The sequence below is a fragment of the Drosophila bipectinata genome, chromosome 3L (assembly GCF_030179905.1).
Source record: "Drosophila bipectinata strain 14024-0381.07 chromosome 3L, DbipHiC1v2, whole genome shotgun sequence".
Classification (NCBI taxonomy): domain Eukaryota; kingdom Metazoa; phylum Arthropoda; class Insecta; order Diptera; family Drosophilidae; genus Drosophila; species Drosophila bipectinata.
In genome coordinates this window covers 20,705,401-20,731,764 of record NC_091738.1, presented here as the reverse complement: position 1 = coordinate 20,731,764, position 26,364 = coordinate 20,705,401, and the positions used below count along the sequence as shown (strand labels likewise).

At 42.0% G+C, this 26,364-nt stretch overlaps 3 protein-coding genes and 2 long non-coding RNA genes across 5 annotated transcripts; 2 read left to right on the top strand and 3 right to left on the bottom strand.

The window, feature by feature from the left end:
- Positions 1 to 2,305: 2,305 nt before the first annotated feature.
- Positions 2,306 to 3,225, top strand: LOC138926459 (uncharacterized). Its single transcript, XR_011442997.1, has 2 exons — positions 2,306 to 2,765; positions 2,832 to 3,225. It is a non-coding gene; the product is annotated as an uncharacterized lncRNA (long non-coding RNA).
- Positions 3,226 to 7,639: 4,414 nt separating this feature from the next.
- LOC108124215 (larval cuticle protein 65Ag1-like) lies at positions 7,640 to 8,273 on the bottom strand. The gene is made up of 2 exons (XM_017239800.3): positions 8,086 to 8,273; positions 7,640 to 8,005 (listed from the first exon to the last, which is right to left on the bottom strand). Exons 1-2 carry the CDS (start codon positions 8,202 to 8,204, stop codon positions 7,807 to 7,809), a joined length of 318 nt encoding a protein of 105 aa, XP_017095289.2. The 5' UTR covers positions 8,205 to 8,273; the 3' UTR covers positions 7,640 to 7,806.
- Positions 8,274 to 15,341: 7,068 nt separating this feature from the next.
- LOC138926402 (uncharacterized) lies at positions 15,342 to 18,592 on the top strand. The gene is made up of 2 exons (XR_011442912.1): positions 15,342 to 15,584; positions 18,011 to 18,592. It is a non-coding gene; the product is annotated as an uncharacterized lncRNA (long non-coding RNA).
- A 2,864-nt stretch (positions 18,593 to 21,456) lies between these two features.
- Positions 21,457 to 23,373, bottom strand: eIF4E4 (eukaryotic translation initiation factor 4E4). The gene is made up of 4 exons (XM_017239799.3): positions 22,857 to 23,373; positions 22,698 to 22,797; positions 22,496 to 22,583; positions 21,457 to 21,956 (listed from the first exon to the last, which is right to left on the bottom strand). The coding sequence occupies exons 1-4, from the start codon at positions 23,198 to 23,200 to the stop codon at positions 21,796 to 21,798; spliced, it is 693 nt and encodes a 230-aa protein (XP_017095288.1). The 5' UTR covers positions 23,201 to 23,373; the 3' UTR covers positions 21,457 to 21,795.
- A 1,156-nt stretch (positions 23,374 to 24,529) lies between these two features.
- On the bottom strand, positions 24,530 to 26,082 carry Grl65a (Gustatory receptor-like 65a). Its single transcript, XM_017239791.3, has 2 exons — positions 25,123 to 26,082; positions 24,530 to 25,065 (listed from the first exon to the last, which is right to left on the bottom strand). The coding sequence occupies exons 1-2, from the start codon at positions 26,080 to 26,082 to the stop codon at positions 24,898 to 24,900; spliced, it is 1,128 nt and encodes a 375-aa protein (XP_017095280.2). The 3' UTR covers positions 24,530 to 24,897.
- Between the last annotated feature and the right edge of the window lie 282 nt (positions 26,083 to 26,364).

Genomic DNA, 26,364 nt, shown 5'->3' with positions numbered 1-26,364 from the left:
CACTTTGCCAGCTGGCAGCCGAAAAAAATAAGGAAAAACCTAAAGAAAAACAGAGTAACTAAGGGAAGAAATGGGGCAAAAAATGTACACAAGAGCAAATGGAGGGAGAACGAAATGCAAAACAGCAGCAGCTGCTAAATTGTCGTGCGGTGCATAAAGCGCTCGCTGCTTTCTCCTTCGGCAGGCCCAAGTGTTTGGCCAGGACATAAAACATTTTTGCAGTGAGTGAAATTAAATGCCAGCATGACACTGAAATGCAGCCCCTTGCCAAGACGAAGCCATTAAAATGCGCCAACTTGGCGTTCTGCTGGCGGAAGTGTGGCCCATATAGACGTGGAGATATATGGCCATGTTCCGGCACCCACTAACGCCAGGCCACGCCAAGCCGCAATTGCTGCATCATACCTATCGGTTTTTGGTTATACTCGCACGGATGGAGATTTCCAAAAAACAAAGAGTCGGCTCTTCAGGCCGGAATGAGTTTTGAAGCCAAGAGGACACTTGACAAAAAATGCAATCATTTTTTCTAAAAAGATGTCATATTTTGTAGCATGAACCTTTCGAAGAGGTTGTTGGCCTTTGTCAATTTTTTATCCATTTATACATATTTCTTTATGGGGATTTTCAATTTACCCCTGACATATAAATATAATTTACCTGTAAAAGGGCAAACAAAATTAAGTGCATATACTTTATTTTGGTTTGTTGGAAACATAGATATACAATTTATTTCTTCGGACTATTTTTAATTATCATGTTTGTATTATTCATTAAAAATAAAATGATTACAAAAATTCATGTAGACCTTTTAGTTTCAAAAGCGTAACCAAGACAATCAGAAAGCCAAGGTTTGCATCGCTGGATTGATTTGTGGTTATATCATATAATTATAAATATATTTTTAAACATTCTTAAAAATTATACTTACATCTATTTAATATATATAATATGAAAATAATTTGTATAATATTTAATATTAATATAATTCATGTAAATATCTGATAAAGCAGGAAAATAAAGTGATTAGTGAAACTTGATTCTATTGTCCACCTCTTCTTGTGCAAAGATCGTTGGGATTTCAAACCCTAATTACTTTTTACGTAAAATTTGTTTGATTATTTTCTTCGAGTGCATTTATCTTTCCCGATTTGCCCAGTGTAATTAAAAATGCAGGCCAAGCTGGCCTCGGCGGCACCCTGGCTCACTGATATTCGCACGCCTTGCATACTTTGGGCGTCGTTTGACTTTGCACTTAAGCAGGAGGCGTGACTGGAGAAGGAGCAGGAGCAGAGCTGCAGGAGGTTCAGGAGCTGCAGCAAAAACAGGAGCCCCACCAGCACCAGGGGCAGCAGCAGCCGGCAAGAAGTGAGCAAACGTAAATATCATTTGCATTCTTAAGTGGCGCACCGTGGGCTGTGAGCGCCTTAAGCGGCTCAAAGCCGCCGGGAGCGGAGGGGTGCTAGGAACTGGGAAACCTAAGAACTGGGAGCTTGGCCACGGCTATAAACTGGCCCCGGGGCAGCCGCGACCGCAGGCAGCAGCAAATCAACGCCAGGGCCACTGCGGGCGCCTTTTAGGGCCATAAAATCAGCTAAAAGCAGCCACAAAACACCAAAGTGCCAGTGGATCAGCAGCGGACCAGGCCGAAACCCAAGAGCCGTGAGTCCGTGAGCCATGAGCCTCGGGCACGGAATTTATTTCAATAAAATGTGCATTAGCGAAGGGCATGCAACAAATAACTTGAAGCTTTTAGTGCACTGCCGCCTTGGAGGATGGTAGAGGCAATGCAAAGCCTAACCTGAGTCCAAAACAAAACAAAACAATGCGCGAAATTCAAGGAATGCAGGAGCAGAGCCTGCAGGAGTCACACATATTAATACGAGCCCCAAGTCCCAACATTTTAGCAGATTTGCTAATACCCGGAAAGTATGAGGCATTTCACCCATGAGTAACTCTATTCGAAATCCATTACTGCCAACAAGTCTGCCAACAATAAAAACTGAAAAAGTTTCAAATTTATGTCAAAAAAGTGGAGAAGAAGCAGCCGGGATACGAAGCCATGAAAGGAGCTCTGCTTTGCGAAAAGCCAAAAAGTAGAACATGGCTGAGGGTGGAAAATGCAAAAAAAGGAGCACAAAATCGTTCAGAGAGCGAGGGAACTACCTAACTTTAACAATAGAAAATATGTCGCAGCAAGTTCACTTGGGTTTCACTGCTCTTTTCGTCATAATGTATCCACAAATCAATCCAGAACGTTGGAATCTGTCAGAATTACGATCAATTTGGTCACACTTTGGAAACTGACGTCGACTAGCCACGCTGGAGTGGATTGTCTTTCATCACCATGTGGCATATGTTCCCTATTAAAAGAAATCAGCTCTTGTTTTCTTAATATATCCACAAATCAATCCAGGAGTGATAAATTTGTGGGCTTTGCCGGCTCGGTCACACTTTGGAAACTAAAAGCCATCTGGTCACTCTGGAGTGCATTGTGTTTTATTACTCTGTGGCATATTTTCGCAATTCAATTAAACCTGGAAGGAGGCGGAGAAGCGAGCGGGAAAACAGGCCACCGGAGGAAGTGGTTGAGGCAACTTTTTTCCAAGTACCATTTGGCATACAAAGAAGGAGGGATTCATAAGAGCAAACCACTTAAGTGGTTCCCCTGCACATATGCAGAAAACAACAGACAGAAGAGCCAAGACAATGGACGAGACAAACAACTTTTTTTGGTCGGAAGAGAATGGAATGGCTTTTAATATGCAGTGAGTGGGTTTTCATATTTTCACAACTTAACACATGGCTATTGATTTAAAAATTCCTTATGGCAGCCTTATGGATCTTTCGTTCGAACATCCTGCAGAGTACTTGGATGTCAGTTAGCTTTCTGGTTCAGGCTTAATGGGGATTCTATGTTGGCCAGACTAGGTATGATGGGCAGTGTCATTGCCATTTCAAAACGGCCGGATGGTTCTTTCGCAGGTGGATTGGCCAACTTTGATTTGCATTTGCGAGCCATTTTCCGGCCTAACCATTTCAAGTTGAAAATATTCCGAATGCCTGCCTGTTATTGTTGTCTCGACATAAATCTTGCTCAGTTTACAGCTCGCGCTCCTAAATGGCCTTCCACTGACATTTTGTCCTGCGCATATATCTCTATATATATACACATTTGTTTTATTTCTTACATTTTTGTTTTCGGTTTGTCACAGCGGCTGACAGCAATGCGATTTGAGCGGACAGCGATTTTAGCATTTGGCTCCGTTGAAAAGCTTATAAAAATTACCAACGGCAATGAGTGGAAAAACTTCCGACTTCCTGCCTCCGACTCTCACTCCGAATTTGACTCCCCTTACGATGAGGCGTGGCAGGCTGGAAATTAGATTTTGAATATTTTATGCACCACTCGTTGGTGGCCGGAGACGTGTATAAATTTTATACACAAATTCTTTTTAAATGCTGGCACTTTTTGAAATTCCAATCTGGCTGTCATGTCAGCTTGACAATTTGCCCAGTCAGATGCATGAAATGGAATTGTTTGAATGCATAATCCGACTCAACATGGTCGAAAACAAATAATAACTGTCTACCAGCTACCAGCTAACTGATACCAGCTCCCAACCACCAGCTGCTGGATATGATTGCTCAAAGGTGCCGGATTTTCTATGGCTCACATCATCGCTTGTTTCTGTGTGTTGCATAAATAAAATAAAATAGAATTTTGCCACCGTATCTGTACTCAGGTTCGGAGTTTCCGAGCCATTTTCCCTTAGACACACCCAGAGCTGTAATCAAATTTAATGGCCTACCTCAAAAGCCAATTCAATTTACACTGAATCAAAGCGAGCTGCCGTAGAAAAAGACCTCAACATCAGGCAGCTTCAGCTTCAGCTTCGTTTCCAGTTTCAAGTTCTTCGGTTTGGTTTCGGCTTACGGTGCGTATGAGCAACGCCGGCCAATGTGATTAGCAGGCACTTTGATGACTTCATAGACAATTTGGCCTTTGTTTTCCTAGGGACATCCAATCCGCAAGCCGTAAGCTACTAAATTTTTTCCTCTATGTCGTTAATGTGCCATTTAACGGCGGAGCGAGCAAAGTCAAAGTCAAGTTGGGTAATTTCCTCTAATGGCTTTTCATTTCATCGATAGTGACACTTTCAATTGTTATCGTCGATGCCGTAAAAAAGACAACTACATTGAGTCTTGAGTTTTTGGGTCTTGGTTTTGGACGTGGGCGTGGCCAATTACCTCGGCATGGAGTGCTAAACAGGAAATGATTTTCTGGCCACTCCTTAGCTTTCTGTCCTCAGCCCTTCATCCCTTAGCCCTCTGGTAATGAAATCATGAATTAGATTTTGAGCTTGAAAATTGTTATTGTTTTCGGCCAACTGACTGGCTAAATGACTTTTCTGCAGTCGTTTATGTGTGTGTATTACAGTGTGTTGGTGTGTGTGTGCTTGTGATCCTGGGTCCTCAGTCCTGGTCCTGAGTCCTGGATGGGAATTGTATGGGTTGCTTTGAATGCTGGCTGCCTCGTAGCATATTCCCCAAATGTCTATAAATCCTTTTTAAATGTTTTTAAGCTTTTGTTGGACATTTTCAGAAGCAGTAGCAGTGGCAGTAGCTGCAGTCTGCAGTGTGGTAGCCGTAATGCCAAGCTGGAAAAGTCGGGAAAATTGAGGGGGAATATACATATACATACATCTCACACACACAAAACCAAAAGGGAACAATATTAACGTGTCAACGAGAATTTATGTTTACCGCAACTGGACAACTTTCAAAAGCAGCTCCAGCATCCTGCTCCTTTTTGGTAAGTGGTGTGTGTCTGTGTGCGAGTGTGTGTGTTCGGGCTGTGTTTGTATTTGTGCGGAAGTGGCAGCAAATGCTTTACTGGCTCGCCAGTTGGCAGTGCTTTCTTTTTGTCATAATTTTTTCGGTTTGCTATTTGGGCCATTGTTGCCACATACGAATGCTGGGGAATCGAGAGTCTCGTATGCAAATGATCCATAAATATCAACACTTTTGCTTCTGGCCGGCTGGTCGGCCACGGCAATCGAGGACGCTCAGCTAAAAGTGGCCAGCAATTTATCGCCCTCTCTCTTTCTCGGCCCGTGCCAGCCATCTCTTTCCTCTGGCTTGGCCATCCCCATCCCCATCCCCTTCTATGTGTGCTTATGGTAATTGTGCTGAAAACTTGAAGCATTTTGCGGTGTGCGCAGGACCAAGGCTCCGACTGGCTCGTACATAAATAAATTACATTTGTTGCTCATTAAGCATTGAGTGGCCGGCAGGATAAAGTCGAGGGGGGTGAGCACATACTTGGGCAAGGATACTCGTTTGTGTGTGTGTGTGTGTATAGGATGTGGTGGGTCGGTCCATCCACTCTCCCGGCAATGGGTCAGTTTAAAGCGTTAATTCGCTTTGGAGGGTGTGTATAATGAAGGGCTCAATAATTGAGTGAATACCGAATTGATTATTTAAGCCTCAATTACCGGAATCGCAGCATGTCCCACGGTTGACAGGACAACCAGCCGCCAACAAGGACCGCTCGCCCATAATTAATTATTATTGGAATTTAACCAAAAGAGGAACAAACTGCGTATATGCACTTGCCAAAGCAAAAGGACGCATTCCAAAAATTCAAGTATCTACTTTCCGATTCCGCCAAGATATTTAGACGCCCCCCGGAGCGATGCGACAAAAACTGGACTGTTTGGAAATCTCGAGTCCAAAATAAACACACTCTTGCCAGGATGGGGGACTATTGCCCCTCAGTGTTGACCAAGGCAGTTCGAGGAGCGTATAAAATTCATAAAATATCCGTACTCGGAAAACTAAGACCAGGCCAGGGCATTTTTTCCACACATACAGATTCGTTTTATTTATGTTTTGAGTGCAAACAATTTTCTTGGCTCCGTTTTCGGGTTTCGGGAATTTATCTTTTTGCTTTTGTCAGCTGCACATGTGGTGCCGCCTGCCTGCTGCTCCTCCAGATGGTGGGCGGGGCCTGTTCATTATGACTTTCTATATTTCATAACCCATACAGTCTTTGAACACTTTGCAGCTGAAATTAATTTTTGGTGGCAAGTATTTACCTTGCCGCAACAGCCAATCGATGTTGGTGGCCAAACTATGTCAACTCCTGGCGGAAAACCAATGTTAGGAAGCTGAAGTGGTGGAAATCGGCGGAGTGGGATGGATCCCTGGCCAACAATCAAAATGAAAACAACTATCGACGGGCACGCGGGAAACAATTCGGATCCATTCTACATTATTGGTCACTCAATTCACACTCCACGGGCCATGTCCATAATGCACGTTTTAATCAGAAACAGGAGGCATCCGTATCAAAATACTGTCATTGTTTCAAATGCAAATCATTCGAACAGGCCACTAAACAGCACACAGGAGGCCTCCGAAGAGCATTGTCGGTATTGTCTCTCTATGAAGCCCCAGCTCCCTGCCACGCCCCAGCGGGGCTTGGTACCTATTGTTGGTATTATTGTTATTTGATTTATGCCCATTGCGTGTGCATTTAAGTGCAAATTGTAGCCATGTTACCGGTGCCCCTCAACGGCCTCCTGCTGTCCCGATGTCACCATCCCAGCCACCGCTCAACGATATTTGTATATTGCATTTTGTAAACATTTAATATTCCAATTATGTCGCACAATTGAATTGCGGGCATTGCCAATTTCATCGCATCGTTCATCGCATGATTTTGGTTTTCTTATGGGATTGGATTTAATATATTCATGTTTGAGACTGTAGTTAATGTTGACTGTTTTATGTTGTCCTTGGTAAATGATTTTGAAGCTACTTACTTCAAAGTAAAAGAAATAATTTTGACGACGTGGGGTATCAAGAATGTGTGCGTGTAAGAACATACATAAGATGCTCTTTAAATCTCCATGAATTTTCTTAAGTTGATTGAATTGACCTTAAAACTATAAAACTTACTATTAAAAGAATATTAACTACATATTCAATATTATTGGAAGAAATGATAGGATTTGAAGGTTAAGTATAAATAAATAAAATTAAATAAAAAACCTCTTGACGAGGTAAAATAGCAATAATTCGCGGCGAACACGCTCAAAATATGTGATATTCATTTTTGTGACAAATAAATCCAATATATGTATGCATATCCAACATAGGCGCAATAAAAATTGAATAAATTGCGAAACCGGATAATATTTGGAGCATTCTGCGGAGGATGTTCGCCCGACTTTATATTCGCATCTAGCTTGGTGCCCTCGGTTAAATAGATCCATAGAGGATCAACTAGCCCTCACAAATTGGTGTTAAGAACACACAATATCAATACTTCTGGCCACCGTGCACGCAAATGCAAAGTTGCTGGGTTTTCTCGACTTTTGATCCGTGAAATAAACAGGGCAATATGAAAGAACGAGGCTCATAAGGATAGGGATAAGGATAACACTGAAAAAGTAACAATTTTTATGATTGAATAATTAGTTATTAATGATTTTTTATACCACCATGGATCGCATTTGTAAAATGCGAAACTTTAAAGGTTTTATTATCTTTTAAATATAAGCTATTTCAGAACGTAAGCATGAATAATTATATAAGAGTAAGCGCCTTTTTTACAATAAAACACATTGAAGAATTACTTATTCATTTTTTATATATTCAACAAACTATTTTCTTTGACTTAGGACATTTTTTCTTTCAATCGAAATGTTACATCGATTTCAGGAAAGATGGGGGAAATAACAAGGGATTTTGAAGAATTGACGGAGAGACTACAGTTGCTCTGGTTGGAAGCGACTGAGTTTAGGCCTCGGGGGCAACGGGCAGATGAGCTCCCTGGGGCTGGAATCCGTTCTCATCGGCGATGTAGTTCACGGTGTAAGTCTGACCATCGTCAGCCACGAAGGAGAAGGAACCCTTGACGACGATGGCCTCATTCTCGGAACCAGCGTTCTTCAGCTCTCCCGCAGCCTGAGCTGCCGAACCATCGCTGGTCTCATAGCTAATTGAAAAAACGCAGGTAATAAGTATTTGTCCTATTTGTATGTAATTGTCCTCCCTGGACAATCCCTTTTATCTTACGTGTATTTGAAGCTCTGAGGTCCGACATCAGACTCCGACCTGAGGACCGTAACTTCCTTTTCAGCGGGGGCGGCCAGGGCCAGGGCGAAGAGGGCAACGAAGACAATCAAGAATTTCATGGTGATTTTTGTGTTTTGTGTTGATCTGTGGATCTCGAACAGTTCGCGACGAATGGTACTGATCGAAGTTCGTGTAAGCGCTTTTATAGATGGAAGACTCCCTGAGTTTATTCAATGCGGGCCAAACTAGACAAACGTGTTTGAAACATAATCATCAAAGTCAATGTTAATGTGAAATGTCTGGTTTGGGTTTCGTTTTCGTTCACCAGTTGGACCATTTTAGGCCTAATACAATATGTAAATTTCCCCACTAAAATTAGACCCAAAACTCGACTCGAAAAGAATCACACCTATAAATATTTAATTATTAAAATTTGCGCCTTCTTATTTCGATATGTTATAATATATATCAAAAGTCAGTGACGTCAAGAAGGAAATGAATGAAATAATCCCAATGTGGACGATCTGGACTTGTTAATGTTACATTTAACAAACATTTTATTAATTATATTTTCTGAATGACCGCTTCCATTATTGAAATTCAAATCAATAAATACAACAAAATCAATAAAACCATAAACAAAGCATAAAATCCATTGCTAAAAAAAATATATTGGTGCCCATGCCTTGTCTTGACGTCCAAGAAAAACTAAAAACTCAGACACGTGTCGTAAAATAATAGTTTCTAATGTGTAGTTTAAATCTAATATAATGCTTAAAATATCAGATATTTTAAGCGTGACTTGCGGGTTTGTCACCCTTATTTTACCTCGCCAAGAAGTTTTTGTTTTATTTGATACTAGTCTTAAATATTATTAAAATTCCTCTAAATTTATGTAATTTCTTGAAAGCAAGATGCTTCAGTGCTTTGTGAAGTACAAAAATGTGACCAATGGTTTCTTATAAAAATATTTTATTTTTATTAAATGAGTTTTTATTTTTTATATTTTTTTTTTATATTTTTTATCTAATTTACTCAGGCAGCTAGCTAAAATATTTGTTTGCAGTTTTTCTTTTCTTCTGTACTTATTCATTTATTTAAATTACGAAAATATCTTTATCTTATATCTAACACAATGTGTTCAGCAAAATATCGATAACTGTATAGTAATTTTCTTGGTGCCTCGTTTGGTCAAGAATTTTTTTTGCTTTTCTATCGTTTTCTAGCATTTCTTTAACATTGGTTTTTTCCTAAAATATCACAGAGCTCTGTTATGCTCTAAATGTCCTATAAAAACCACCCCTTCGCAACTAACAGCGTATCTTACCCCTGCTACCATTAAGTTCCACAACAGTCTGAAACACCCCCGAGGACGCATGTTATGTGAAATTGGGAACAGTACAGGCGGTTTAAGGACTCGGAGGACTAACATTGCTGTTACAGGCGTCCTGATGTACTGTATGTGATTATCCTTAAACGCAAGGATACTCGAAAATATAAACTCGCTAAGCAAATATTGAAATTATCCAAATATAGATGGCCCAGGAGGAGGATAGAGAAAATCGCTCGGAATTGTTTGCTAATGTGTCGGATGCAATTGAGACAGTCTGATTGGGTCCTGGGCTTCCGATTAGGCCGCCGCCTTGGCAACGGGTGATAGATAATCCTTCAGGTGGGTCGAAACAATTTATGCGATTCGCCTGGCGTGCCTTTCATATCAATAATACCCGTCTCGATGAGAGTTCATGTTCTAATTAGGCCCAAGCAATTCAATTGTCTTGAAATTAAGGCCAGATTGGCGGCGCAAGGGGCCTGGACTGTAAATTATCAGCAGACGAACAATGGAAATTCATTTAAACAGCAAACACACGACCAATGAAATTAGTTTGCATAAGGTCATTACACGTTTATTAAATTTCCACCCCCTCCCCAGCCGGGCTCTCCTTGGCCTGGAGCGAATGTGTGGCAATATACGGATTATAACGCTGGCCGATGACTGACCGATAAGCAGCTGTCGACCGACCACATCGTCAGGGCACTTGAAGACACTTGGCCTGGCCCATTCAGCTCCGATCTAGTGCCTCCGACTGCCCTAATTACTCCTGGCAACCGGGCCGAGTACTTAACCGGAATTGTATAAATATGCAGGGGGCGGAATGGACGGGAGGAGCATTCAAGGCCTCCGTGGATAAGCACCAGCTGAGTTGTCATTGCTTTTTCAGGGCTCTAGAGAAATGGTCAGGAAAATGCAGGATTCCTTGGATAAATATTTCAAGAAACAAAGGGAATGGCTGCTTAAATGGATATTAACTTGGAATACTTTGATTCTACTATCAAGCAACAATTTAATGTAGCTCTTTCTTTAACCTATCTACTTCCAGGCAGCTATAGAGCTGGCACTTCAACTCATTTCCATCAAAGCCCGTGACCTCAGAAAGTAAAAAAAAGAAAACACGCTGAACTTGAAGGAAAATAAAACATCAAAGTAGCCGCTGGAGGAGCGTTTTAAGTGGATGCGTTTGGGAAAACGTTAAAGTCTAGCCATTTGATGCTGTTTATGCAGCGAAAAGTTTGCGAGTGGCTAAGACAAAAGGCAAGCAGCACTGGGGCGCTGCGACTCGAGCTTGACCTTCGACCTCATGCGGGTGGGTCAGTGCTGACAGCTGGCCTGCCACTTAAGTGGGCTTTTAGTGGCCACACCCACTATAGGCCTCCTGCCCCATCCTCCAGCTGGGCTATTTTCCGATTGTTGTTGCCCCAACTTTGAAAATGTTTTTTCTTTCCGACTTTTTCATTTTGTTGAAATTTGCCTTTTTTTTTTTTGATATTTTGATTTGGCTTTCCGGTCGGCGGTGGGGGACTCTTTGACCATTTTCTATATTAATTTTTACACACGAGCTAGCATTCTGGGCATTTTTGATAAGCAAAATAATTATCTGTATATAGGGATTTATTATTTATATTTGCTTTGCAGGGGCCAGGGCTCGACACCAAGGCCGGGCGGAAATTAAAGACTGCCGTGGCGTCATGCCCCGACGAAGACTGAAAATGTTGCAGCCGCAGGCTAAAATAAATTGAAATTTTCATTGCGAATTTTGCGAGTGGTGGTCCGGGGCGGGACTTCCAAAAAAAGTAAAAAAATTCGAGGGTCCACGACAGACTGTCGAATGCAGTTCACCGCTCTGCATGTGTTTATGATTAATTTCCTGAAATAAAACAAATATTGTGCCCAGAGCGCATACGTGACAATGATTAGATTAGACCATGGAGGCCGCCCAGGGGCTTTAAGGCATTTCTCGGAATCCGAGTGCGAGCCTTTGAGGTATTTATACGCTTCTTATACCGATGCCCTCGAAAGTACATTTTAAATTCAGAGCTCAATTTCGCCGGGTAATTGCTCATTTGAAAAGGGGCTAAACAAAAAGGCAACTCAGCATCTGAGCATCTCAGCATCCCAGCATTTCAACATCTTGGCATCAAGTTGAGCACCGTTTCGAAGGGAAAACCTTTGTGCTGGCGAAATATAAAAAGAAACTCTTTATTTACTGTCAGGCACTTGGCCAATTAATTGCTGTTATGGCAAAAGACTTTCCCTCTTTGTGCGCTGTCACTACCAGCAGATTGCGGACTTTTGCACAGATAGTGTGCGGGATGTTGTGCACGGAGAAAAATTCTTAAGACTTTAAAATTGTACAATATTGTAATAAAGGAAAGGCTAACAATGGTGGAAAGTACTCATGTAGTAAAGGTTTCCAAAGCTTACCCAAAATAACTATCAAATTTGTTTAATATTTACTATCTTTATATTTCTTTCTCTTTATATGTTTCATTTTCCTTTACAAATTCCAAAATCAACGTTTTTTTTTCAAGTGTAAAAGGTAGTTTGGACAGTACCTGTGTGAGTCCCGCGTCATTAACCAAGTGGAGTGGCAGGGAGTTGGCCAAGCAGATGCCATCGCCACCACTCGTCCTTGTGCCTTTTGCCTTCAATTGGAAAGGAAACTCAAACGGCTGCTCAAGCTGTTGCTCCAGATCTGCTTGTGCCGCTTTGCCTGCTTTGGCTGCTTCTGCCACGAGTATCCTTAGACGAGTTAAGTAGACTACTAAATGGAGGCGGGCGGAGCAGAACGGAGAGGATGATGAGCTCGCCGGGCTCGTCCTGTCTCTGTACTGCTCTGCACTCGTTGTCCTTCCATATTCCTGATGAGGGTTGCCAGCCAGCTTGTCGAGTTGTCGACTTGGCCGAGTTGGAGATTGGTAAGCGGGTGGCAGGCAGGACGGGTTGGCTGGTAACCGAGTGGCATGGGGACGCCTCGTACTTAAGTGTGTTTTCAAAATTAAAGCCTGTTAATGAGATTCGCTTTGCTGACTCACGTTAAGTGGCTTAGAGTGTATCGTAAGTAAGCACTTTTGGGCACAAAGATCAAGGCGACACTGGGCTGTTTTAGCCGGATTGCCGTAACTTATTAAAAATAATACCCAACAATTTGGATAGTTTGCCAGGCAATAGTGCCGTTTACCTTAATGGAAGTGTCCTTTGTTCTAAGCTGGCCAATGGTTTCGGGCATTTTGTCCATTTGCATATTCAGGAAACTGTATATTGGCCACTGATTTAGCCCAAAGGCAGTTGCCAATCGAACCATGCACATATTTTGACTTTCCTTTAGTCTACCATATATCGAAAATGTGTTACAGATTATTAAGGCTTCAGTGCAAAATAATTCATTTTGCATGCCAATTTGTTTGTGGTGGCATAAAAAAGTGGCAGGCAAATAAAAAATTGTATTTCAAATTCGAAATTTGTGAATTCCGATTGCGTTTGCCACGCACCCCCTCTAATACTGGTGGTGCCAAAATAAACACACACGCACCGCCAGGTGGGGACCTAGTCACTGGGAAATAAAAACATTTACAAGCGTATCCTCGAAATGGGGAAGCCCACAAAATAAATGATGTTCGCTCACGTGTTTTGAATGTGACAGATTTGAGCCTTTTGTCACGATTGTTGATGATGGGTTAACAAACGGCAATAACAACAGCATCTACCTACAAGGTGGCTGTGGAGAGTCCTTTCTGCTCTGCCCTCTGTATAAATATCAGCGGAAAGTGTATGCCAAACGATAAAGAATTTGTCAACATCTTCTTGGCTGAGGAGTTAAGTCCTTCCTGATGGGTTTTGGCCTTCCTGACAAATGGAACAGACTGGGGTGTTGGCCAGGTTAAACAGTGGCGAGGTTATTGCATTTTAGAAGCCTCATAAAGCGGGAAAGGATAATTTTAAAACAAAATATAAGAAAATAAATGCACATATTCCTTTAGGCTTTAAACCCTTTCAATAAGTAATTAATATTTATACTGAGGTAGGGCCTTTCTAATATATACTTTTCTTCGTTTTCAACGCATGGAATCACCTAAGGATAATTTATCAAGTAAATAACCCCGACCTGAAAAAAACCCTTTTTGGGGAACTGGCCACGTCCTCGTCACCTTGCCATCGTCATCATGCCCGTCATCATCATCATTATGTTGCAGGCACCCGCTGATCACATGCCAGGACATTTTATAAGTGCCTCGATGCTCGACATTCGTGTCACGCAGCAAAGTTGTTACTCAAAAATGTTCGTCGTGGCCATAAACGTGCGACGAGTCAAGGGATGCGGAGGTGTTGCCTTATAGTTTTGTGCTGCAAATTGGCAGTTGTGTAAGTCAAATTGTAGTCAGTCTACGTCGCTTCGTATCGCCATCCCACCGCCGCCCCATCCCCCGGGCACTTCTCACTTAAATTTGTGGCTTCCATTAGCCGAAACGAAATCTCGGAAAAGGAAAAGAATCTCGGAGGGGGTGCTCTCTGCAAAAAAATGCATGAAAGTAACATGAAACTTGCCTAAAAAATTAGACCATCTGGCTGTCAGTTTATTTTTGGAGTAACTTTGATGATGGGCGTAGATTATAACTTTGAATGTTATGTAATTAACAGATAGCACAAAACTTTGCCATCACGCATGGCCTGCTGCTTTGTTTGCCGCAAGGCGATGGTATCCTTGGGCCACTGGGCCATGCATAAACCAAATTGATTCACTTAACGCTACACGCCATTAATCTGCCAATGCTTGGCTTTTTTTTGGCAACAGCACTGAGGGATAAACTTTATAAACAATATAATAATATATTATTATCTATTCCTTTTTGGAAATTAGAGGTAAATAAGTAAGTAATAATTTAATTACCTATAAATGGGCAAAAACTTTAAAAATGGTTTTTGATTTTTGATCTTATATTGTATATATTTATATGTATGTTTAAAACAATGAAAAATAATTTTACCAGATCAGATAGTTCTACTGGACCTCTCCTCCTGACTAAGAATATGTTTCCCCTATTCCAGCTCTCAGTGTAATTGTAAATAGCCTCCCCATTGGCCATCTCGGTGTAGGCTTTCAGGCTATTTTTATACTTGCGGTCCTTGGGGCGTCTTTAATCAGCGTCACCCCTCTGTGGTTGGCCTCCAGAAGCCCCGGTCCCCGGCTGCCCACCTGCATGTGAGCTTTGTTTTAGTTAACATCAAATAAACTGAAAAGGTTTCTCTTCGTTTCTACTGGATGCTGGGTGGAATGGAATCTGGAATTCGCCACCTTCGGTCGGACGACAAATTGTACTGCCCCCGCCGACCCAAAGGCCTCCAACTAATTCAAACGCAAGCTTCAAGCTTAAATTCCAAATGTTGATTTTTCAGGATATATATTTTTAGAATGGCGCCAGGGAGGGCCCGGAATTTGCTTTGTTATGCAAATAATTGTCAACACCTTTTGTGAGTTTGCAAATTTCATTTCGCTGTGCAATTTTCAGCGGTATCCAACGGGGCGTGGCCATGGTCGCCCTTCCTAGCGGGTGTGGGTGTGTGGGCAGCGAAAATGTTGCCAATTATTTGCACACACACACACACGCAGGCACATATCAGCACTCTCGACAGTTTGGCGATTTCCCTAGCGATGGGAATAGAAATAGTTTACTCGAAATGGGATGATATTTAAAATAGGTTTTTGGGGAAAAATTTAACAAATTAAATAGCACAAAATATTAAACATATTAAATGATGGTTATAATTCACTCACTTCACAAACTTTTATTAACTGCCTGGAAACTCCTGGAAATCCTACCATTCACGTGCGATACTTTTCAAATCCGCTCTCGATTTCTCTCTTCTAGACTCGCATCCTGAAGCGAATCGCTTCGAGGGCCATATCGCAAAATTGCAGCAGAACCAAACAAACCGCAAACGTGGATAACAGGGCGTGGCATGCGGACAAAATGCGAACAAAACGCGTTTCATGCCCCATTGACAGAGTCAACCAGAGGCAGCCCAACTGCCAGTCGCCATCCCGATCCCCCAGGAAATTAGGAGGAGGAGATGGAGGGGTCGAGGCTTACCGGGCATATTTGCGGCTAATTGGCTTTAAGTAGTGCTGATTACAGTGTGCTGCGTCGATATCCAAGTGGCTGTGAGTGAGCATTTTCAATTACAAAATACAAATTAGCGGGCGCTGCAAGCGCAGCAAAGTAGGCAATACATTTTTGTTAACTTATTAAAACGCAATGAGCCGAACCGTAGCCGTAGTTAGCCCCGGTAACCGTCCTGGCGGTGCCCATAAATTAATGTCATTAATTTGAGCTTAACACTGGTTTATGCATCGTCTGCCGCCACTGTAAATACAACTTACACGCATGGCCAGCGGCGATGAAGGCGGCAAATGAAACGGCAGCCCAGAATGGCAGGACCCAGCGCCCAGAATCTGGAATTCAGAAGCCGGTGCCGAGAACCACAACCGGAGCGAGGGGAACCAGAGGCGCTGGAGAGGAATCGGAGTCTGGCCAGAATGCTGTGCATTTAATTGTTGCATTTTAATTAAAATTTATACACAAAAGCTTTTAGCTTAAGTAAGCGGCCATTGTCGGCGGCGACCGACGGGGACGCCGGCTTGTACACGCACACCCGTACATACATACTGATGTGGGTTGGAATATTTACAAGCTTCCACTTTATAAGTGTGTAATGCGCACAAAAATGCAATAAGCAAGAGGCATGCATAGGTGGAAAATTATGCCAGCCTCGCGCTGTAATGAACTTAATATAAAGCAGCAGTGGCTGCCACGCGGAGGCTATTCTACAGTCCCGGGGATCCTTGCCACAATCCGCCAGTACGCTGCAGCAAATTGCTAGCACTTTTCCTGCATCCAATCCTTTATCATTTCCATTTGCCGCCCCCTCCAAGTTGCCTCATAACGCTTTGCACGGCGCTTCTCTCCTTCAGCCACTTTGTGACCGTGGCTGAAGTGCAACAAATTCAATTTGCTTTGGCAATAGCAAATGTCAGGAAAATAAGGACAACAATATGAAGTTTATCAGCTAGGAGCGCCTTTTTATTTCAATTTCACTTAAATTTGTAGAGGATCAAAAGAGTGGCTTGCTGTTTAAAGAAATACATTTTGAGCCAAGCTGTTATGACCTCTTTCCTTGGAGCCAGCATTTTGGCAACTCACGTCCCAAAACAACCAGCCCCACCCCGAAGACGGAACATTATGAAATTCATATAATCTCGTGCCCGCTTTAAGAGTCTGGAGTCTAGACACAACTTGGCCCGAACAGAAAATAACAAACAAAAACAAGCAACTCAAACTCAAATTACATGAAATTTTCCGGAGAACCGAAGCGGAGTGATATACCCGCGACTCGCTATTTGCATACTTATTAAAAAGTATGTGAGGATAAAGTCGCGACGGATTATTTATTTAAATTGTGCCAAGTGACAGTTAATAAGCCGCTCCAACTTACAGACATTTTGCAAATTCCGTTCAAGTTGTGTGCCCGGCATCTCAAATGAGGTGTTGGCCCCCGGAGCCCAGACCGCAAAACGACCAAACAAACAGTCTTGGCGGCCGAAAACAAATAAACCTTTTTCGGGGCGACCGGACCTTGATTTGATTATGCCACCTTTCAACCCTTGAGTGCACATCAAAGGATCTCTGGACTTGCTCCGTGTCGTAGCCGTAGCCGTTTCAACACCTCAAATTAGTGCACTTTGTAGTTTCCCTTTCGTCGCCACTTTCGATACAAATTATAAAATTTGTCTGAGCCCCTCCATAAATCCTTAACCACTTCACGCACGTCCTGCCAACTCTCGAGGAGCCAACGTCCAGCGTCCTTGGAGTCGGTGGCCTCTTGGTCAATGATTTGCTTCGTTGACTAAGCAAATTAAGTATACGACCCACGTGCTGGGACTGCCAAGTCCTCGCCTCGGCTCTCAAATGTTTATAATGAGCTAATAAACACAAATTGATTGTGTGTGAAATTAAAAGGGCGCCTCGGGCGAAAGTTTTGCACCTTTCTGAGGAAGTGGACATAAGTTTCTCTGGTTTTCGGCTTATTGCTTGCCACAAATAATAACTGGCCAAGTTTCTCAATTAGAATCTTTTGAATAACTAGCCTATACTCTAAAAGTTGATAAAAATCTTCTTTAAGAATGGGTAATTATGTCTTAGGTAATAAATGTTAAGATATTAAATGACAATATATTTTGAAAATTTGGATATCAATTTTTGAAAGAAATAACTTGGTTTAATAAATTATAAAATATTTTTCTAATATATAGCCATAATATATATAACTATAATTTCAGATAGAATTGAATTATACAAATGCTTTGATTTATGACCAATAAATTGGAAAACTGATTCTTACCAAACTGAAATGATAATGAACTAAAAACATATCATATATATTGGGAATTTAGTTGCTCAATGTTTGGAAAGTCTTAAATAATTTACACCTATAAAATTAAATTCTATTCATATTTATTAATATTTTAATCATAATTAAATTGAAAGTAAAATCCATCTCTTTGTTGACTCTTATCTGACACCATTTCAGTTGATTGTTGGCTCGATTTAATAGCCTCGGAGCATTTTGGCCCACATCCGCCTCGTGAGAACGCTCAAATCGCTGGCCAAATTTGACCAACACTTTGGGCCCTAGGCCCAGATGGCCATAAACTATGCATTAGCCAGCGGGCACATGTTTAAAATACCAAAATACCTTGCTCACGCACCGGGCAGCACGGAGCCGGCCATTATGTGCAATGCCATCGTCCTTGGTGTCCTTCTGCTGGTGTCCTGACTGTGCTATCCTGGACTGTCTTTCCTGTCCCTGTCTCCCCTGTTCCTTTCCACTATCCTGCGGCCGTCTTTTGTCTTTCGTTCTCAGCTTTCGGTTTTCGGTCTCGGTCTTTATCTGACTGCGGCACAATGACGCGGCGTATGAGTAATGGGTGAGTGGGTGACTGCATCTACATAGGACTTATTACGTATACGCAGCGCGTAGCATTTTGATGTGGCTGCCACACCATACCAGAAACTCAGAGCAGCCGAAGCCACGGAAAATCCAATCCCTCCATCCTATCCTCCCTCCTGTAACGTATAATAAAGTGTTTGCGACTTTTTCATTGCTCACGTACGCTTTTCATGACTGACTTCTTATGCTTTAGGTTAAGGTTTTTGGCTCCGATCCTGGAAATGGGTCTGGGCCGGGCCTGGGTCTGGGATTGGGGCAGGGGTCCTCGAATATGTGTGCGAGCTAAGCGAGTGCTTTATTTCATTAAGTTGGCTCCATCCGAAATCTTTGTGACCAACTTTGTGCTTAATATCCCGTTGTGAGTTCCGTGCGGTTTTTGTGGGATTCCTTTATAGTTTCTATCACACGAACGTCTTGGTTGGGTCCCGTTTTCTGGGAAATGGTCAAGCAAAATACAGGAGTCGAGTTGGCCAAGATTTCTTTTGTCTTTCCTTCGTGCCGCCGTGCTGGCATTTATTTACATATTTATGAAGCGAAATATTAAGAATTATCTGGAGGGGCGATAGGGCGGAAGACCTGGTAGGGTAGGCCTGGCTGAAAAGACCAAGAAACTGGCCTGTATCTGTACCATTGCCATTACCATTGGTGCCGAGTGCGGAGGCATTCCGACCTGCATATTTGCTAGCCTGGAATTTTTTGCCAAAACGAACCCAAGGGCGCAGCAGCAGCTACTACACATTTCGAATAGCAATAATATTTGTAGACAAATATCTTGGCCGTCGTCTGGCTGTCTTCGGGTTTCGGTTTCTTTGAAGGTCTAAAATATATCTGCCGCCGTGTGGTTAAGGGCTTCGTTTTCATTTCAACCAGCGTCATAAATTCTTATTAATTTATAATAAAAATTTGTGCAAAGAAATATGAAGCGTCGTGCTTTTTTGGAATTTCTCAAATTAATATTTCATTTCAAATGCTCCGCATAGGTGCGGTCTGGTCCCGTCTTCTTTTTTTCTTTGCGGGACGAGACCATATATTTGTAAAAATTGCTGCAAGTTGGCTCATAATATTCTGTTCTTGGCCAAATTAATGAAATAAAAGGCTGATACACCCAGCCGACACGCTTCCCTTCAGAAGCGATTAAGTTCGCTATAAATTCTAATTACCAGAGAGTTACGAGTTGGAAAATTACATTTTATTATATGATAAAAGTTAAGCTTCAACTGGACGACGATAATGTATACCCAAATAGATTTACATGCGTATTCCCCGAACAAAGCCAACCGCAAACTCCACTTAATCATGTGTCGCTGCCCAAACAGTAGCAGCTGCCCTCCAGTTGCCAGTTTCCAGGATCTCTGGATCTCTGGATTTGCCTCCCAACTCCCACTTATGTATGTATGTATATACGACTCCGCCACTCCACTACTTCTCCAACTCCTCGACTGTATTCAAGTGTCAGAAGTGCAATTTATTTTTATGTTGTGTAGTGTTGTTTTGCCAAAAGAGAAAAAGATCGAAACGAGACCAAACCAAAAGCTGAAACCAGCGAACGCGCGGGTCTCGACAATACACAGAATAAACAAAAGCTGAATAGGAGGTGGGTGGAGCGGTGGGTTCCAGTGGGTGGTGCTGTCCTAGTGCTTGTCCAGCTGGTGTGGCCATAAAAACCAAAGCTAGAGCTCAGTGTGGTTTCTGTTAGCCATATGAAAAATGTTGATATATGCATGGGAATCGCACAGGAAGCGGGCGATGCGATGATGGATATACTCTAGTCTATAAATGAGTTAATATACTTGGCAGCCATCCAACCCAGTGTATTTTATTTTCTACTAATTTTAAATGCAATTCATAGATAAATATTTTTAATATCTACATATAATCAAGTAATTCATACAAAGCATGAGAATGATATACCTCTAATCTGATTGAATCACCAACTATAAAGTCCATGAAAGAGATAAGTACATTCCACCAAAAACCCATCCACTAATGACAAAATTATTAATTAATTTGCTAATTAAATTGAAATGTTACTGGCATGGCTAGAGAACAAAAAGATAAAAATATTACTCCAATTTTAGATGCCACAGAAAGTGGCAACAACAAGCTGGATGTCACGTTTAGAGCAACTAATTTGTAAATTTTCATCTGGAGGCAAAAAGTTTGCGGCGCATCCTACCGGGCCAAAGGAGTCGGGTCTCGCCCTGGCAATATGTCAAAGGTGCACGGATGCAGGTGGTGTGGCGGCAGGTGAGAGAGCAGCTGCATGCCATGCCATGTGGGACGTGTGCGGTTTTGATGCGGTTTCGGTTTAACAGCTCCCGTGTAAGCCGCCACCGCCCGGGGCCCATAAAATGCAGCCAACGACTCCGGGATAGAAGATGAGTTTTGTCAGCTTAAAGTTGGCCATAATAATGAAGTTGATGCCACCGATGCACGTGCCGCTGCCAACGGCATTTGAATGTTGATTGAGGCGCTACTTTCTGGCCTCTTTAAGGGTGCAACTCCAACTCGAAGCACTTGGCATGAATTTTAATGCTTGCCCTCCTTGCACCGCTTTTGGGCCTTTCATCAAAATTCAATTGTCTCCAGTTTTCGGTTTTCAGTTTTCAGTTTTGCAATTCTAGCCCCTCGACGCCAGGACCAGATACACCGGATCCGGCCAAAGCTCGCCTGTGGACACGGACAATCCGCCATTGTTGACCCTTTTCGGTTCCTGGTCCTTTGGTCCTCTGGTTCTTTGGTCTTTTGTTTTTCGCTCGGCCGGCCAAGCGCGCCAAGTGGACGTTTATCTTTTGCAGTCACTGTGCACTTCTAGCCAGTTTGTACAGTTAGTTTGCCCGGCTAAAAGTACAAAGCTGTAAGTGTATATAAACCATTTTATTTGCGCTCTGGTGCGGCATATGTTTGCATAACATTTCCTGAAGCGTAAAGTATCTCGGCCCGCCAGAGGCATAAAATCAACTCCTTGGGGTCACCATTAGCCCACAAAAGTAGTATTTTAAGTCAATACCATCTAAAGCTTAATATTAGCTTTCTTTACCTACTGGTAATAGGTAATGCAAAATAGAACACAATTTATTATACATTTTTGAGTTGAAGCAAAAGTCCCAATTGATAGCCCCAGGAATATGGACAACAAAAACCAAACCTCACTTATGATTCTCCCATAGAACATAATACATTTGCAGGTTTCTTTGCAATTTTTTAACATGGTCAAATTCATAAAAACCCGTCCTAGATCGGGGCTCGTTTTTTTTACGTTTTTGGAATACACGCGCTGAAAACAGCAACTGGAGGCGGCAGGCATGGAAAATGCGTTGGTTGGTTGGTTTTCGGGACGGAGTGGCATCAGGGTCCGAGGCGGCTTATATGGAGTAAACCGCTTTGACCACCGATCCCTGCTTGGACATTGAGTCCTTGTGCAGCTGGTACTGCAGCTGGTGGGGCGGAAGGGCGAGCAGGTCGCGCAGCTTCAGTCCAATCTCCATGACGGCCGGCTCGTTGTGCCCGTTGGCGGTCCAAATTGCTGTTGGGAGTAAAGTAGGGTTCAGCTGGGTTGTAGGAGTATAGGGGGTGTGTTGGGTCATGGAGTTATGAGTCAGAAGTTAGAAGTTGTCATGGCGCGGCTCAAAGGCCACTAGTTCTTTTGGTTAGTCTGCACTCAAAAATAAAAATTGGAAAAAAATATTGGCCTCTGGGTGGGTTTTCCAATTCTTTTTTAAGAGTCAATTCTTTAAGCTCTTGAAAAGTTGATTATTTGCTATAACTATTTTCTAATGATATCTTTAAAGTATAAAAGCTGTAAACTTAAGCTTTAAATTAAAATTAAATTAAGCTTTATTGGTAAGATTCTTTAACTGAATAATTTCAATGCATAATATGCTCTAATGCTATTCATGATTATAATGGTTAATTCGTAACTTAATGCTTTTATATTAATTCTTAATATTTGAAACCTTTAAGAATACAATTTAATTTTAAGCTTGCTAACTTCTATTTTAAAAAAAGAAATATTCTATATAATTATTATGGAAAACGTAATATTTCTCCGAGTATAATACGTACAAATTTTGTTGCTCTTGCCACGCAAGTTGATAACAGCGCCGCAGACTTCTTCACCGTGGTCAAAGGCCTCGCCAATCAGTATGAGTAGCTGTCAGGGAACGGAAATAGGAAAAGGGAAATGGAGGTTGGAGATTGCAAGATTGGAGGGGGCTTTCGAGCCGATGCGACAGCCAACGGACACAAATCTCCGCCGGCTACTCACCACATCCAGCCAAGTCCTGTCGACGTCCCATTTGGGGCCACGCCCCATATTGATGACCCAGCGACCGCCGAACTTGTTGGCTTCATCCTCCCACATAGGTCTGAAAAGTGGCAACAGAATTGGTAACCCGAAGTCCGTAGGAGAATACCATGTACTCACTGGATGCCCTTCTTGAACAATGAGTAATCGCTGCCTATCATGATGTCCGATGGAGGCTTGATGTGGTTGTAAAGGCTCCAGAAATCCTCGACCATGTCGAAGCTGGTGATCTCGTTCTGCATATCCTCCCAGGACTTAGTACGATCGTTCTCCAGATACCAGAGCGTCCATGTGTGCTCCAGCGGATGCTTGAAGCGCAAGTCGACGATCTCCTTGAGGGGCTTCCCCATTTCGTCCATTTCCTCCAGGTTCTTTAGCTCCTGGCTGGAACTGGACCGCGAATCCGGCAGCGTCTCCGTCTCGCAGTCCGTCGTCTTCAGTTCGGCCTGCTTAACCGTGAGCATGTTGGGTCGGTTTGGTTGGCCAATATTGTGTAGTTTACTGGGTACAATTTTTAACACGTCTGGATACCACTGGACGCTATTGAAATTTCAGAGCACTTTGAATCACGCTTATACACAAATATACAACACGAGACTGTGTATAGGGGCCTGACTAAAAAACCAGACTGACAACGCCCAGACAGGAAAGGCAGAGCAATGAATTTTTGGTGGGAAATCAATGTGGCTCTGATCCCATCAGATCCGCCACTGCCTGGCCCTAATTCATAACTTTCATTGCACGTAAATAATTAGGCACTCGTTCCCGGGCCATCTCTTCGGGCCACTCATCGCCTCCAGGATCCCTGTTTTCTAATTCAACTCTAAACTTTTTATGGCCTATAGAGTTTTCTTATCTTCTGACACAGCGAAAAAATTATTTTATTTTGTATTAAAGTTTTTATTTATTATAATAATATTACAATTTCTGCTAGATTGGTTTGGGTCAAAACACTAGTTGAGATGTTGTTGGAACATTTAATATAGCTTCGATGGTCTTTTATCAATCGAAATCCGCCTTAAAAGACCTCCATGTTGTTTTCTTATTTTAACTGCTTTTGATTACTGCTAAATTATAATGATATTAAATATTTTATAGAGCAGAAAATATTTATCTTTGAGAGAACTTTAGAATTCTTCAACTTCACATATAGACTGTTAAAAAGATTATCGGTTTTCTGGCACATTTTTACTGTCAAAAAATATTTATTATGTATTAATATAAAGTAATTAGTTTATTTATAATTTGAGCTTTTTATTTTTTATTTAAATGTATATCATTTATAAAATATATTATATTATATTTGTATTTTGAAATTTAGAAATAAAAAAGTTATGTTATGTAAAATTGTTTTGTTTCATTATGGTAAATGGTATGGTAAATTATGGTAATTCTAAACAATTTTTCTGTACCGTTAATTAGTTGTAAAGATACAAGCCCTTTTCTAAGCAACAAAAAAACTTATTTGTGTCAAAACCCATACATATTATTTTGTTAAAATAAAATTTACAAAAAATACATTTTAAACGTTTTTGTTTCCTGTGTAGCTTCTGGCTCCGTACTCTTTCATGGCCATCTTGTTGGCCTTGGTGATAAAAATCGAGCGCCTTATGCTTTCGTTCATATAAAGCGTTAATTTTATGACATAGAATGGAAGGACACTTGAGCGACTCCAGGACGAAGGACCCATAGTCCAGAGAGAAATTTACGCACTCACACTTTTCCTCTCTGCTGGTTGCGTTTTTTTTTTATTCTATGATTTTACGACAATTGAGGGACGGCCAAGGGGAGGTTCTGGACGCGGCTGGAGGCGGAAGGTAGAATGAAATTCTCCGGTCTCTGATGGTGTTGATAATGATGATGTTGTTGCTATTGCGGGAGCTGTCGTCTTTTATGTCGCCTGCCATAAAAGTGAAAATATTATGAAGCTTGTCGGAGCTGGAGGAACAATGAAACGGCTACGTAATTGCCGGCAAAGTATCTCGAAAGTCATCTATGAGGCAGTCTTTGACTCGTGCAATTGACATCGGAGCACAACAGTAGCGCTATCATGACAACCCAAAATGCTAATAATAGCCAATGAGACAGTATCGGAATTGAGACAATGCCTTTGCGTATTTAATTTGACAGTAAAATGGCAGAGGAGAATTATAGAAGTCGCTCAGATAAGAGTATTTTTGAGATGTCGATGGGCGAAGCTTTGAATCGTGAAAAAAAGTGCAAAGCCTGCGAGGGACAAAAGTTTCAAAAGAAGTTTCATGTCCAGATCAATGCCATAGAAGGATATCCTAATAGGCTTCCATACATCCAGAAGTTGCAAGTCCTCAATCTGTCAAATTAAAGGGGAGAACTCATAAAGTTTTCCATAAAACTGACCTCTACTCACCGTTGCGTCGAATCCATGGTGGTAGTTGGTCAAGTGAAAATGGGAGAAACTTCTGGAGGTCCGCGATTCAAAGGTCAGGACCTTCAGCACTGTAAAGTTGTACGTTAAATACAAAGTACAAATTGCAAGGGTGTAGTATTTGTTCTGGTGTACGTCTACGAATGCTGCGAAATGTAGAAACCCATAAATCAGCAAACATAGCCAATGGAATTCAAAAATTTTCATCAACTTCGTGGTGATTTCAATCAGCTTCAGCCTTAGTTGAATTACTCCTTCAGTAGATTTCTTAAGTTGTTCCACGAGAGTCAAAATTTGACCGATTTCCAGCACTTGGGAGTTTCTCAGAGTTACAACATCATTCGATATCCTCTTCGTGCACCGATGCAGTTGATTATAAAAAGCGATCAGCACCACATATAGGCATATATTGATGGTCACCTGAAGCTGATAAGTCAGGGATATCCCGAGGATCATGATCATAAGTACTTTTTCTTCCTTTAAAAATCTTATCTCACTTCCTTGTAGACAAAGGGATCGAATTACGTTTTGAATGGCAAAGATTAGGAACATGAGGTCTCTTAGCCGGAACACATTCGGGTTCCTTGCCAGTGCCGACAATTTATATTGCACGGCAAGTATTTTGTTCATTTGTCGCACCATCCCTCCACAATCCAAGACGATTATGTTCCACCACGATAAAAATACAATTGGTATGAAGAACATGTTCTGCGTAGTCTGGCCGTGAAAAAAATCTTTCAAACTTAGAACCAATATTAGAAACCAAAAACTCGATTTGCAGAGAATTATGAAGTATGAGTATAATTTCAGGGTCGTGGATATTCGAAAGCGCCCTTTCGAGGGGTTGTAGTAGAACCACGTGATCCCGCAGACCTGGGTCACCGTCATAATGAGACACAACAGGAGCCGAGTGCAGCGGTTTAGAAAGTTCACTTGCCTCATCGCGACTCGCCGAGCAACTGCCTCGGAATGCCATGGCTATTCCCCCTCCCCCTTCGGACCACATTTGAAATATGACCACACTTTGGCGCTGATGGGCGCACATTAATAAGCGGTCGAAGTTTTGATGGTTTAATAGATAGGATGGAGGCTCCGCCACTGGAATTCGACTGGCGACCGCAGAGCATTCTGTGGTCACCAGTCTGATAGGACAGACTTAGGCGGCAGGACCTTTAATTCGCGATGAGATGAGCTTGAAGTGTGAATACCGAATGGTGTGGTTGA

Bases quoted from the DNA above. Each gene is read 5' to 3' on its own strand.
- eIF4E4 (XM_017239799.3), bottom strand. From the start codon at position 23,200: ATGCTCACGGTTAAGCAGGCCGAACTGAAGACGACGGACTGCGAGACG. The intron at 22,798-22,856 runs GTGAGTACATGG...GCCACTTTTCAG, and splicing joins TTGTTCAAGAAGGGCATCCA to ACCTATGTGGGAGGATGAAG. The intron at 21,957-22,495 runs GTACGTATTATA...TACTCCCAACAG, and splicing joins TGGCAAGAGCAACAAAATTT to CAATTTGGACCGCCAACGGG.
- Grl65a (XM_017239791.3), bottom strand. From the start codon at position 26,082: ATGAGGCAAGTGAACTTTCTAAACCGCTGCACTCGGCTCCTGTTGTGT. The intron at 25,066-25,122 runs GTGAGTAGAGGT...TTAATTTGACAG, and splicing joins ACCATGGATTCGACGCAACG to ATTGAGGACTTGCAACTTCT.
- LOC108124215 (XM_017239800.3), bottom strand. From the start codon at position 8,204: ATGAAATTCTTGATTGTCTTCGTTGCCCTCTTCGCCCTGGCCCTGGCC. The intron at 8,006-8,085 runs GTAAGATAAAAG...TTTTTCAATTAG, and splicing joins CCTCAGAGCTTCAAATACAC to CTATGAGACCAGCGATGGTT.